The sequence below is a fragment of the Carica papaya genome, chromosome 1 (assembly GCF_054855325.1).
Source record: "Carica papaya isolate Zhongbai chromosome 1, ASM5485532v1, whole genome shotgun sequence".
In the NCBI taxonomy this organism is placed as follows: domain Eukaryota; kingdom Viridiplantae; phylum Streptophyta; class Magnoliopsida; order Brassicales; family Caricaceae; genus Carica; species Carica papaya.
The window spans coordinates 28,442,876-28,456,491 of NC_142309.1; the positions used below are offsets into that span (position 1 = coordinate 28,442,876).

The 13,616-nt window shown below is 33.9% G+C and overlaps 2 protein-coding genes across 5 annotated transcripts; one reads left to right on the forward strand and one right to left on the reverse strand.

Annotated features, from left to right (window-relative positions):
- The first annotated feature begins 969 nt into the window (after positions 1–969).
- On the forward strand, positions 970–6,710 carry LOC110813561 (S-adenosyl-L-methionine-dependent methyltransferases superfamily protein). 4 transcript variants are annotated; one of them, XM_022040754.2, is made up of 9 exons: positions 975–1,758; positions 2,169–2,318; positions 2,405–2,675; positions 2,931–3,041; positions 3,304–3,463; positions 4,549–4,806; positions 4,942–5,064; positions 5,867–5,944; positions 6,042–6,710. In XM_022040754.2, the coding sequence occupies exons 1-9, from the start codon at positions 1,156–1,158 to the stop codon at positions 6,238–6,240; spliced, it is 1,953 nt and encodes a 650-aa protein (XP_021896446.2). In that variant the 5' UTR covers positions 975–1,155; the 3' UTR covers positions 6,241–6,710. The 4 variants fall into 4 exon arrangements, with proteins under 4 accessions (XP_088064584.1, XP_021896446.2, XP_088064579.1 ...); XM_088208453.1 differs by having other exon boundaries at positions 1,631–1,768; positions 2,392–2,675; XM_088208449.1 differs by having other exon boundaries at positions 1,631–1,768.
- A 992-nt stretch (positions 6,711–7,702) lies between these two features.
- Positions 7,703–11,546, reverse strand: LOC110813623 (BTB/POZ domain-containing protein). Its single transcript, XM_022040836.2, has 2 exons — positions 11,183–11,546; positions 7,703–8,455 (listed from the first exon to the last, which is right to left on the reverse strand). The coding sequence occupies exons 1-2, from the start codon at positions 11,507–11,509 to the stop codon at positions 7,988–7,990; spliced, it is 795 nt and encodes a 264-aa protein (XP_021896528.1). The 5' UTR covers positions 11,510–11,546; the 3' UTR covers positions 7,703–7,987.
- Between the last annotated feature and the right edge of the window lie 2,070 nt (positions 11,547–13,616).

Genomic DNA, 13,616 nt, shown 5'->3' on the forward strand with positions numbered 1-13,616 from the left:
AAATTTAATTAATTAAATATAAAAATTATATTTAAATAAATATTCAGTCCGTTAAAAATATATAACTCAAATAACGTAATACTTTTATACGAAAGCAAACGAATCATGTTCAGTCACCCTATCTAAAATAAAAAAAAACTCTTCAAACAATATTGTTAAATTAGATGTTATTTGACGTATTAATTAACATTACGTGATATAATACGTTAATACTGTAATATTTGTTATGTCGCGCACTAATACAACAACAATATTAAAAGCCGAAAGTTATATAAAAATATAGTTTAAATTTTATAATTACCATATGAGAAAAAAATTAAATTTACAATGACAATCTTAATAGTAGTAAAAAATTCTAAGTTACGTGTATATATTTTTGTTAAATTTAAGTAATTTTTATTTAGTAATAATATAAGATTAGCGTATCACGCAACATGTTACATAATAGGTTACGTGGTATTTTATTTAACACTATTATTTATAAATTTTAGGTTAATTAGTTATTTAATATAATTTAAAAATTAAAATACTTAAAATCAAAATTAAAATATCAAATTCCAGCACAATATGTATATTCTAATATATGACAAGTAAAATTTATTTTAATATTTTTGTGTTCTTAATATAAAAATATGACGTTTATTAAATTGTTTTAAAAAAATAAAATATCTTTAAACGACACCGTTTTCCAAAAATTTAAAAGTCATCATAAATCATTCTATTTTTTTTTTAAACCTTTTTAATATTTAATTTTTATTTATTTCCCGTATAAAAAGTATGCATATTAATTAATATAAAAAATAATTGATTTAAAATTGATTAGACAAATTTCTTTTTTACATAATTAAAAATAATAATTTTAATTTTAGATGTAATGTAGGGCCTAAAAAATAATATTAATAACAAAAAGTACGTAATAATGATATCACGCGGGTGTCTGTCGGTTAAATATTTATATTCGACGGCCGCCGCAATCCTCATGCAACGCCGGGGAAGCGCACGGGACCCGCGCAGTACTTGTGAAGAATATGTGACGTAAGCGACACGTGTCCAACTAATCACTTTCTTGTCGTCTTCCTCTGGGATTCACTCTTCCTTCTTCGTCTCCACTTCCCCAATTCATTCTCGATCTCCCCCAAATTCCCCTCCTGCAACATGACAAATCTGCTTTCCACCGCCGTTGACGTTTCCAAGAACCCCAAGTTCTTCCAAATTACAGCCTTTACCTTTCTCTCCTTCTCCCTCTTTTTCCTCGCCAGCCGCTTCTTTTCTCCCTCCTTCTCCCTCTCCTCCACCGCAACTATCACTCCAATTCCCGCTCCGACTTTGTTTTCCCAACCGCCGCCTAGGGGATTTCCCCCTCCTCCTCCGCCGCCGCCGCCGCCACCGCCGCCGCCACATCCCTCGGTTATCTGGTTGGGGTTAATCGATGAGAAAGGAATCATGTCAGACAGCTTTGACGCCGAAGGATTTGACTCGGACGTGACTGACGAAATCAGGGATTCCAACCAGAATGAAGAGGAAATAGAGAGTAAGAACAATGAGGTTCGCGTTAGGGTTGACAAGTACAAACCGTGCGATCAAAGCAAGAGAGATTACGTACCGTGTATGGGCAACGAAGAAGAAATCAGCAGACTCAATGGAAGCGACCGAGGAGAAAGGTACGAGAGGCACTGCCCGACTAACCGCTTGGATTGCTTGGTTCCTCTGCCCAATGGCTACAAGATCCGCATTCCCTGGCCCGACAGTCGAGACGAGGTGAAATCGTGTAATGGAATCTCTGGATTTTCTAAATTAAAATTAGTCTCATTATTAATTTCTATTTCTGTTGAACTGTGAAAATGTAGCTGTACTGATGCTCAAGTTTAGTGGTCATTCTGGGTAGAGTAGCCTATAGTATTAGTACATTTTTGCTTCAAAGAAAAACCCGGAATTTTGGTTTAAAAGGTTAAGCTGTAAAATTCGGATATATGTATACACAGATATGTATCTGCGTGTGTGTGTGTATTTAATCATGTTGCTTGATCATTGAACGATTAGTCACTGTTTTCAATCGGATTTGCTCATGTGATTTAGCGTCTTGTTAGCAATTGTTTGGCAATGCCCCGAGACCCGGAAAGGAGTTTATCTTGGATTTGTTTAAAAATTACAAGGCTATCGTGTGACAGGTATGGTTCAATAATGTGCCTCGCACTAGTTTGGTGGATGACGAAGGTGACCGGAACCGGATAGCAGTAAAGGATGATAAATTCATCTTTCCAGGAGGTGGGTCTCAGGTTATTCACGGGGCTGATCAGTATTTGAATCAGATTTTGCAGGTCGGACTGTTTCTAAATTTCTCCAAACGGTTTCTTTTTCTATCTGCTCTAGATTGATTTTGTCGTGTCCTAGATTGATCCTGCAGATGGTTCCCGACATTGCATTCGGACAACGCACCCGAGTTGCCTTAGATATTGGTTGTGGAGTTGCAAGTTTTGGTGCCTTTTTGTTCCAGCATAATGTGACTACTCTGTCCATAGCACCAAAAGATATACATGAGAACCAGATTCAATTTGCACTGGAACGCGGTGTGCCTGCAATGATTGCAGCATTTGCTACTCGCAGATTACCGTACCCAAGCCAAGCTTTTGACTTGATTCATTGTTCGAGATGCAGAATTAATTGGACTCATGATGGTACTTATTTTTCTTTGCCTTTACATTCAGTATTTTGCATGAGACATTTTCAAACCGTTGAGAAGAAACATTTTGCATTACCATCCGGATACATTTATTGACATCTTTGAGCTGTCAAATCTGGCAACAGAATTTAGACTTATCTGGTTGCACTTGCATTCTGTTGAAAATAACTATACTGTTTATGAGAGAAATAAGACCCTTGACATGATTATGAGCTTCGTGGCCCCTTGTTTCCCTTTGGCTTTGATGTAGATGGAATTTTGCTTCTTGAGGCTAACAGGATGCTCAGGGCAGGAGGGTACTTTGTATGGGCTGCGCAATCTGTATATAAGCACGTAGAGAAACTACAGGAACAGTGGAAAGGTAGCTTTTCATGTTAGTATCCACATGATGGGTTTCATGCAGTTATATCCTACATATTCAAATTTTGAGAATTCCTTTTTTCTGTTTTCTAAAATTAGCATGCAGATATACCTTGGTTGGTTCAGTGCTCCTTGCTGTTTTTTTCACTATTAGTAGCAGCACAGGAGTATTTATTTTGCATTTAATAGAACCATAACCTATTAGCACTTGAGAACTGGGTGTTTTAAAATGCTCAGATTCATTTTTGGTTCTTAACTTGCAGAAATGACAGACCTTACCACTCGAATTTGTTGGGAGCTTGTAAAGAAAGAAGGAGATATTGCTGTGTGGCAGAAGCCTTTAAACAATAGCTGTTATATTAATCGCAAAGCTGGAGTGCAGCCTCTGTTATGTGCTCCCCAGGATGATCCCGACCATGTTTGGTATGCTTGCTTCAAACCTTCAAGTTCCAGTCATATAATGTCAATCACATTAGTAAATATTTCTTGTGCCTTAATCTTTCAATTGAAAATTTTCTCTAACTTGTGCAATTTATAAGCCCCTTTTATCTCATTGATCCAAGTATCAGAAATTGATGCTAGGAATTTAGAACTGGTAAGATTCTGTTAGCTGTTACCTTTGTCTCATAACTTGATGGTATCATAATTGCAAAAAAAATAGCTAAAAAGAGACTTTTCTTTTTCTGGTAGAAAGCATATTTGCAGGGTTTACCCACCCGCATAAGGTGAACTTTAGGCCACGATGAATGCCCCATAAAGGACAGACTTTTGAGCCTAGAGCTTTAGTATCAGACAGGATTCTCCTCCCTGCTTTTGTAGAGCCCTAGCTATTAATCAACATAGCGTGCCTTTCCAGCCAATAAAACTGGACTTAGAAATTTACTTGTTTTTGGTTAAATCTTATAATTATGTCTTCCCATGTTGAAATCTATTTATCATATGTTTGCATGAGATCATCTCTAGCATTAAGGAATGAAGATGCTGGGAAAAGGTTATTGGCTCCACTAACCTGATTTAAACTTTCATTGAAGGAATATCTGAAACGAATAAACTTCATTTGTTGAGTTCATCTAAACAGTTTATGCTTAATTTAGATCTGTGAGCTGGCAAAAATTTCTTCCAAAAGGATGAAAATTGAACTCCCTAGAAAATTTCAAGTGGTATTTGAACAACTTTCATAATTTAAAAGGAATTTTCACTTTCTCATAGTTTAAAGAAGTGTAAATTTTTCAAATGAATTCTGTGAATGAAGGTCATTTATTCTAAAAAGTCTAAACATAGCCTCAATATCAATCAGTTTTCATTTACTTATAAATACATAGACTCAACCGTAGCGAATGAGCAATTTCCACTAGAGTTATTTTTGGTTGCTTAATGGGACATAACTTTTGCTTGTTCAGTCTGTTCTTGATGTTCCACAAAAGTACATGCAGATTGCTTAACCAATGAGCCAAATCAAGTTTAACGCATCTTAAATAATCAATAACAAGTTTTGATGCCTTTTGCAGGTACATTGGTTTGAAGCCATGCATAACTCGACTTCCTGAAAATGGTTATGGGGGTAATGTTACTACATGGCCTGCACGTCTTCACTCTCCACCTGACAGGCTTCAGAGTATAAAAATGGATGCTTACACATCCAGAAAGGAAGTATTCAGAGCAGAGTCAAATTATTGGAATGAAGTAATAGATAGCTATATCCGTGCTTTCCGTTGGAAAGGATTCAAACTACGGAATGTGATGGACATGAGAGCTGGACTTGGCGGGTATAATATACATAGAATTGTAATATCTTGAAATTACTACTACATAATTATAAGTCGTGAAGCTTTTATCTGATTTCCGTATGTTTTCTAACTGAAATAAATGTTATGACTTTTTGATTATTTTGGTTATGCCAGGTTTGCAGCAGCATTAAATGATCTGCAGATTGATTGCTGGGTTATGAATGTTGTTCCTGTCAATGGTTTCAATACCTTGCCTGTTATTTATGACCGTGGACTTGTAGGAGTCATGCATGACTGGTAGGGATAATGCATATTCCACTCTGCTTTGCAATTTTGCTTCACAAAACCTTATTTATGTGGCAAATTTATAGCTCCTTTTTCCCGTTTCAATTTTGTCTATGTAGTGCTATCCCATCACATTAACTAATGCCAGTCATATCAATGCATGACGTCTATGCTTCTGTTGATCATCAATATAACTTCACCTTACCATCCTTCTCTTTAAATCACTAATAAGACACATGATGATAAGAATGTTCAGGATGAAATGAAGCAAGAGTTGATATCTGCAAAAAGAGAGTAAAAAGAAATCAAAGTAAAATAATGCATTAGAACATCTTTTAGTGTGCCCTTCCACCCCAACCCCGCGTCCCCCACCCCCAAAGAAAATATACTTAGTCATCACCACATCCTAAAAATGGAGTTTAGTAAAAATCCAGAAGAAAAACCTGAGGGCGCTAAATCTAGCAGTATGATAGCATGAGTTTATATTTACCAATACAACTAAAGGCACTTGTAAATTGGCAAGATTGTTATCTTTAATTTATAGTCTGTTAAGCAACTGGTATTGTCTATTTAATTAGTCTAAAACTTGAAGTTTCAACGCACATCTATAACAGTTTGCACTTGTTTCTCAATCATAATAATATGTTGTTTTGAAACAATTCTCAATAATAATAATAACAATAGAAGTGTTTGCATGTAAACTGGAGTTCTTTAGGCTATGATATGAAGTTTGATTGTATAATCTTTCTCAATTTCATGCCTTTCTTGCCAAGGTCTTGAGCTCTGCTCATAATTTTGAAATTTTATTTCCTAGGTGTGAGCCATTTGATACTTATCCCAGGACATATGACTTACTGCATGCAGCAGGCCTGTTCTCCATCGAAAAGAAGAGGTATAAGCTCTTGATGTTCTATGATTCTGGCTCATTATCTTTTTATTTCGTCCTGGAACATATTTTGAGATAAATTTGTTGTCTGTTATTGGTTCAGATGCAATAGCTCAATCATCATGCTCGAGATGGATCGAATGCTAAGACCTGGGGGACATGTTTATATAAGAGACTCCGTAGATGTTATGGGTGAACTACAGGAACTAGCAACTGCCATGGGATGGGCAGCTGGACTGCATCCCACAAGTGAAGGCCCCTACGCAAGCTGGAAGATTTTAATATGTGAGAAACGCATGTGACATGCCTGGCATCCTGGAAGCTGGAGAAAACTGCATGCATCATTCCTTTTGCCACAAACTGGGATGAATTAGAAATTGAATGCTATCATACATAGGGGATGTGTAATTCTATCTGTAGACTTTCAGCATAATGGTAAGGTTCAGAATCTCATTGGAATAATATGGCGGAGACGGGGGTGTCTTATGGAAATAGGAAAACAGAAGGGAATGGTTTTCTTTTTTCAAGTTCGTTTGTTCTAATTTGTTGCCAATTGGTAGGGCTAGGGAGTTTGTATAATGTTGAATACTTAATTGTACAGACACGGGGTTTGGCCCCAATTGTCAGTTCTCCCCTACCATATTCTGTGGGTGAGTCCTTGATCTAACTGGAGCCAGAGTTTTTCTTCTTTCAGGGTGACATATTATTTGAGGATTTATGGGAACAGTAAGGAATAAATATTAAAGAGCCACTGTACTCTTTAAATTTTCAATATTGACCCTTACATTTTTTTTTTGGTCTAGATACACCTTTGAATTTTCAAATTAGTCTTGATTGGTCCCTTAAAATTTTCAAATTAGATGGTGTGTTCACGTCAATATAACCGATGACAACCGAGGATGCGATGATGAGGGGAAGGGAAGCTCTTTGCGACAAAGCTGAAGAAGAGAGAAGAAAGGAGACCCACAATGTGGATGAGTTTTGAAAAACCACATTCCATATTTTTGTGAACTACAAGGGATATAAGTTGGATTTATGAGTTTGCTTTTTCGCCTCACACATTCAGATTCGACATTTCTATGCAAAGATTTTCCGCAAAGACCTTAAAAACAGGAGCATAGAAAGATATTTTTGTGAACTAAATCATTATTTGCAATCTAACAAGAAGAGGTACCATATAGACTTCCCTGAAAAGAAAAAGCTTCTGATTGCAACAGGAAGTTCGAAACTCGATGTACATGGATGGCTTCTCTACATTAACCTAGTAGTCGTATCCCTGCAACTCTTACTCGATAGCGAGCCTCAACCCAAAAAAGCTTGTGTCTTGTTAATCATTGTTGTCAAAATAATAACTGAGATCTTAAGCTATTTGTCTTTAAATCTTTAGCATTCTTTTACCACTTAATAGGGTTAAGTTAGAAGGGGTGAAGCAATTAGATAGTATCACCACATGGAAAGTCAGTGTGGTGTTAACAGTAGCTAAAATGGAAGTGAAGACAAAGAATCAAAATGGTAGTACAAAAACAACAATATTGATGGAATAAAATGACATTGATAACAATAATGATAATAGGATTAAAATATTAGTAGAGATAGTGATTATAATAATAATGATACCAGTTCAATAATAATAGTAAAGAAAATAAGAATATTTGCGACAATAACAGTAAATATTAATAGTAACAATAATAATAACGATGGACAACTATCTCAAAGTTGACAATTTTGAAGGCAGTAGAAATAGCGGCGAGAATAGAGAAGGTAGCAAGAGAAATAATAGTGACGGTCATTAAATTACTGATGATAATAGTAATTATAGTGATAATGATAATTATACTATTTTTGCTATGAGAAAAAAAATAAAAAAAAATCTTAAAAAGAAAGACAGCGTCTTACCATATCCACAAAAAATTTTCTCCTAAACATTGAATAGGATAGGCTTCGTGATAGATCCTTCTAATAATTAATTAAATCCTGTGTATACATCAATCAAGAGGAGAACATATACGCAATATTCAGCTTAAAAGCTAAATGTGAGGCATAAATGGGTTATGGCTTCACAGATGGATCCCTGTGGGCTGCAGTATTAACCTGTTTGGAAAGATAGGCCTCATATACTTCCACTACAAGCCGTGGATCCTTCTCCACAAACTCTGCATACTCCTCTAGTTTTGTAAACTTGTCCATGTTGTCTATGATCAATGACAATGCTGCATCAAGCATTTGCTTTGCGTTATGCTGATGCGCAAAGGCATAGTTCATGAGACAATTGTTCCAGTTCAGCTTGGATACGAGGAACTTCTCACAGTGAGCTTTAAGGTGTTTTACCTGGTACTTTTCTGCCAGTACTACAAGGTCGTAGGCCATTCGTTCATCAAGGCATGCCTCCGCAGTGTATAAATAATTGATAAATGCACGAAGAGCCTCGTATGAGACATCACTGATCTTGATTGTTCCGCTTCTACTTTCTTCCATTTCATTCTCAAGCATTGCTTTAAATACTGGGGAACGGCTCACCTGATAACAAGTGAATGAAAATATTCAAATGGAATTCAAGTAACATCTTTGAAGATATATCATCCAATCCAATTTCGCAAAGCAGAGTATATGAACAATGCATTGCTTAAATTCTAAAAAAAAAAATTGTAAATGGATATATCTCACATTTGCAACTCAAAGATTTGTCAAATAGACATAGATGATCAGGAGCATTTGACAACATATGAGAAATTATCCAGAGGAAAAGCCAAAGTTCTTAAAGAGGGGTCTTCAAATCCACATGTAAGTAGCAGAAAACCAAGCATTCATCATTCTCGACTTTAAGACACCCATTAATTCCAATACATTTTTCATGTTCTGCACCACCTTGCTAATTACGTAAAACCCATACCACAGATAATTGAAGGAAATTACCCCTGTGCTAAATTGTTTAGGCAACACACATATACTTCAAGGTCCCATGTAATAAATGGCATGCTATTTACCAAAAAAAGAAAAGAGTAGAGAATTTTAATCCATGGCTAATCATGGTAGAAAGAGCTTATCACGTTCACAATAGGAACTTTGGCGAAGAAGTGCAACTTTGATTTTCTTATAAAATGGGATATTCTTGCAGAAAAGAAAGAAAAGGACATAACTCAGATCTCAGAATTTAGAGTAGAAAGAAAAATGCTATTAAAAAAGCGACTCGGCCATCAGAGAATGTATGAATGATCCCACAACGTAAACATCATAGATTAAAAACCTTCCATTTCCAGAAGATTTAGGACCTGCCTTATCAGTTCGGAGCTACATGCAAACTTGAAAGGTACAACAAGGAGAGTAGATATAATACAAAGAATATAGATGATATAACATACTTATGGCAGGACTTATGGAACTTTTGATAAGTCCAAATAGTTGGCACCGAGGAACTAAATTTTGAGAAGGCATGCCTGTTGGATTTATGCAAGCTCAATTCTATATGCATTCCCACATTAATTCAAGATACCAAGCTTTCAACATAGTGCAGTCCATATTCTTCATAAATACAACTGCAAAGTTAGCAAAAAAACCACACATAGGATATTCTTTGACCCAGAAGAACTGAATATATTATCAAAATCAAGCAAGATGATCATTTGCAGCAAGGCACTGAATGAACACACATTTCACAGATATGATAGTCCATTTTAAAAAGCATCATATGAGTCGGTGATGTTGATATTTCATTTAGAAAAATCACCAAATAAGCTAGCTTTGGATCTCATGGCAATTCTGAAATGCCAATATTTTCAAAAATGCAGTGCTAAACATTTACAAACTATAAGCTGCAATTTCTGACCTCACAGTTGAAGTTTACAAAAGACAAGATGCAACTTCCACCCATAAGAACTGAATATATTATCCAAATCAAGCAAGATGATCATTTGCAGCAAGGCAATGAATGAACATACATTTCACAGATATGATAGTCCATTTTAAAAAGCATCAGATGAGTTGGTGATGTTGATATTTCATTTAGAAAAATCACCAAATAAGCTAGCTTTGGATCTCATGGCAATTCTGAAATGCCAATATTTTCAAAAATGCAGTGCTAAACATTTACAAACTATAAGTTGCAATTTCTGACCTCACAGTTGAAGTTTACAAAAGACAATATGCAACTTCCACCCAGAAGAACTGAATATATTATCAAAATCAAGCAAGATGATCATTTGCAGCAAGGCACTGAATGAACACACATTTCACAGATATGATAGTTCATTTTAAAAAGCATCAGATGAGTCGGTGATGTTGATATTTCATTTAGAAAAATCACCAAATAAGCTAGCTTTGGATCTCATGGCAATTCTGAAATGCCAATATTTTCAAAAATACAGTGCTAAACATTTACAAACTATAAGCTGCAATTTCTGACCTCACAGTTGAAGTTTACAAAAAACAAGATGCAACTTCTACCCAGAAGAACTGAATATATTATCAAAATCAAGCAAGATGGTCATTTGCAGCAAGGCACTGAATGAACACACATTTCACAGATATGATAGTTCATTTTAAAAAGCATCAGATGAGTCGGTGATGTTGATATTTCATTTAGAAAAATCACCAAATAAGCTAGCTTTGGATCTCATGGCAATTCTGAAATGCCAATATTTTCAAAAATGCAGTGCTAAACATTTACAAACTATAAGCTGCAATTTCTGACCTCACAGTTGAAGTTTACAAAAGACAAGATGCAACTTCCACCCATTATTCACTTCCTTTTGCTAGTATTTGTATTATTCCCAAGTGATCTACATATGAAAATCAAAGAGATATAAACAAAATTCCCTTAACTTGAGAGACCATTAATTTAAGATAGTCAGCCCGTATTTTCAAAAGAGGAAAAACATTTGATATAAGTATAAGATCCTATATTAACTGTTTTTGATATGCAACAGGGATTCAAAGAACTCGCTGTTAAACATGTTGTAATTATCAACAACCAACCAATCATCAAACTAAGAAAGCATATTAACATAATAGATTATACATGTTATAGAGTGAACTACATTTACCACTCAGTAGACATGTAAGACTGAATAAGCCATTCTAAGAACAAATCGTTATACTGTATATCATTATATCGTAACACAAACAACCAGATGGTTTAGTCGACATCTGCTTAATTGTGTAATCATCAAACACCCGTATATTCAACATACTAGACCAAGCTAAGCTAGTCAGGCAAATTAGACAAATAGACGAGAACAAGGAACAAACCAGAAGAGCCTTATGCGCCGGGACCGGGGTCCCATCCGGACCGTCGTCGGCGGCAATCAAAACCACGTCGGTGAAGGAAGGACATGTAAACCTGCCGTAGCTGTGATCAAGTGGCGACCAAAACCTCAGAAAAGCAACTTTGGCCTTGAGATCTTCGATCTCCCGCTTGAGTTCCTCCTCATTCTCGCTGGCCTCCTCATAGCACTCCTTGCAGGTCCCAGCATCGCGTGTGTTGTACTCCTCCTTGCACGATAAGCAACGCATGGAATCGGAATCGGAATCGGAATCGTGATTAATGACCCCGTCGGAGTTATGACGAGTTCTCATCTTTATGGTTTTGGGAGTTGAAGAGAGCTGTCGTAAGAACAGGGGTTTATATATTATTATAAATTTTATGGGAAATAAATTGAATTAAATATATATTTATATTTATATCATCTATTAATTAATATTCTATTTAATATTAAAATATAATTTTGTAATATTAATTTTGTACTAAATTTTCCTATTAAATATAAAAATATATATGTTTGAGGTTAACAGAACTTCAATTTAAAGAAATAATTCATTTTAACTAAAATAATATTTCTATTTTTACTATAATTTTTGTTCGAATAGAAGCTAAAAATAATTAAAATTACGCAATCTGAATCTATTGTAAGTGATCTATTAAATATTCGTTAAGAAACTTGATACAGTTTAGAAAATATGTTAGGTGCTCGAGCTCGTCTAATTTAATTATCATTCTTTTCCTTATAATCGATGCTAACTGACATACTTTTACTATAATAAGATGTCGTTACTCTAATTATGCAATTTTATGCAAGTAATTATATCGAACAACACAAAATTAAGGCTTATAACACAAGGTGTGCAAAATAAAAACCTAAAATAATAATAAATATCAAACATCCCATATAAAGATATATTATAATGCTTGTACCTAGTTTCACTCGTAAAAAGAGTTACATTGTGATACGAAAAAAAATAATTAAATAAATAAATAACTCATTCAATGTATCAATTATTAATAAACTCGTTAATTTTTATTTTTCTTTTTCTAAATAGAAGATCCTCTAAAACAAGGATTGACACCTGTACGTCACGTATGACTGTCGTGCCTGGATTCATTCATTTACCTAGAGAGAAATATATTATAGAGTTGGATTTTAAAATAAGAATTAAGATGCTACTAATTATAATATGAAAAATTTACAAGTTTATAATCATTATTGAGACAAGGGAGACAAATTCTAATAAAATAGATAACATAGACACATCATGTTAGCTACTATAAAGTTTTTAATATTATAGGGTGTCTTTTAATTTTATTTTAACTGGAAATTAATTATATATTTCGTGTTCGAAATGTGTATAATACAAAATATTTAATTTTTTTATTCATTGATAATTATGCACGTGTTATTTATTTATTTTCGCATAAGAGTTAATTTTTATTTTGTTGGTTCGTTTTGCTTATTTTATTAAATAGTTGATTCTCTTATCGAGCAATTTAATGATTAACAAAAGTCCCCAAGGTTTTCAGAGGTTCATCTTTTCTTATGTAGATAATTGGACTGTGGGAAGGAGGTCGAGTTGTACCTCGTCCCCATTATTATTGACCACTTGCAAAAAGAGGATTAAGTTCCCTATCATCTTCAAACATTATTGTTTCGAACATCTTCTTCTTCTTTCCTGTTGAATGGAAGTTTAAATTTTTTTAATTTGTAGGAACTATTTATTCTTAGATGTTATTATTATTTTTTGTAGTGGATTGGTTAGAAGACGAATATTAAAGACATTGAATCGTATATTTATCTTTTTTTGATTCACGTGTATTATAATTACGTTATTCTAATACTGTTTGTGACGATAGAAGAATTTTTAGTTTCACATCTAAAATCGAGTTTTTTTTTTAAAAAGTACCAAAAATAAAAAAAATAAAAAATATTTAATGTACTAAGTTATTGTTTCATCGTAAAATAATAATAATTATAATTTAAATACACTACATTAATTAAATTACATAAATTAGAATATAATTTACTTTATTTTTTTAATAATATAATATGTTTCCATGTAATTTATAAAAAGTAAATAATTTATAATATAAAATATTAATTTTTGATAATTACAATTATTTTTTATTTTATCTATATATTATACATCTCGGACATAACACAAACATATACTAAATATCTACTTAGATTAATTTATTTAAATTTATTAATTCATAATTTTAAGATCATCATATGTAATATATATATATATACAAATATTTTGATAATATCATATTTAATTAATTTAGTAGTAAATTTTTTTTATTTAGATTAAGTACGTAATTATCATGGGAAGACAAAGATATTGCTCCTTCGATAGAGGCGGTTATGTTTGGCCGAACGTGGGATTCGAAAAGCCGGACTTTTCAAAGACT

Excerpts from the sequence above, each read along its gene's own strand:
- LOC110813561 (XM_022040754.2), top strand. The coding sequence starts at position 1,156 with ATGACAAATCTGCTTTCCACCGCCGTTGACGTTTCCAAGAACCCCAAG. Across the intron at positions 4,807-4,941 it reads ATGAGAGCTGGACTTGGCGG|GTTTGCAGCAGCATTAAATG; the intron begins GTATAATATACA and ends TGGTTATGCCAG. Across the intron at positions 5,945-6,041 it reads TTCTCCATCGAAAAGAAGAG|ATGCAATAGCTCAATCATCA; the intron begins GTATAAGCTCTT and ends TTATTGGTTCAG.
- LOC110813623 (XM_022040836.2), bottom strand. The coding sequence starts at position 11,509 with ATGAGAACTCGTCATAACTCCGACGGGGTCATTAATCACGATTCCGAT. Across the intron at positions 8,456-11,182 it reads CGGCGCATAAGGCTCTTCTG|GTGAGCCGTTCCCCAGTATT; the intron begins GTTTGTTCCTTG and ends ACTTGTTATCAG.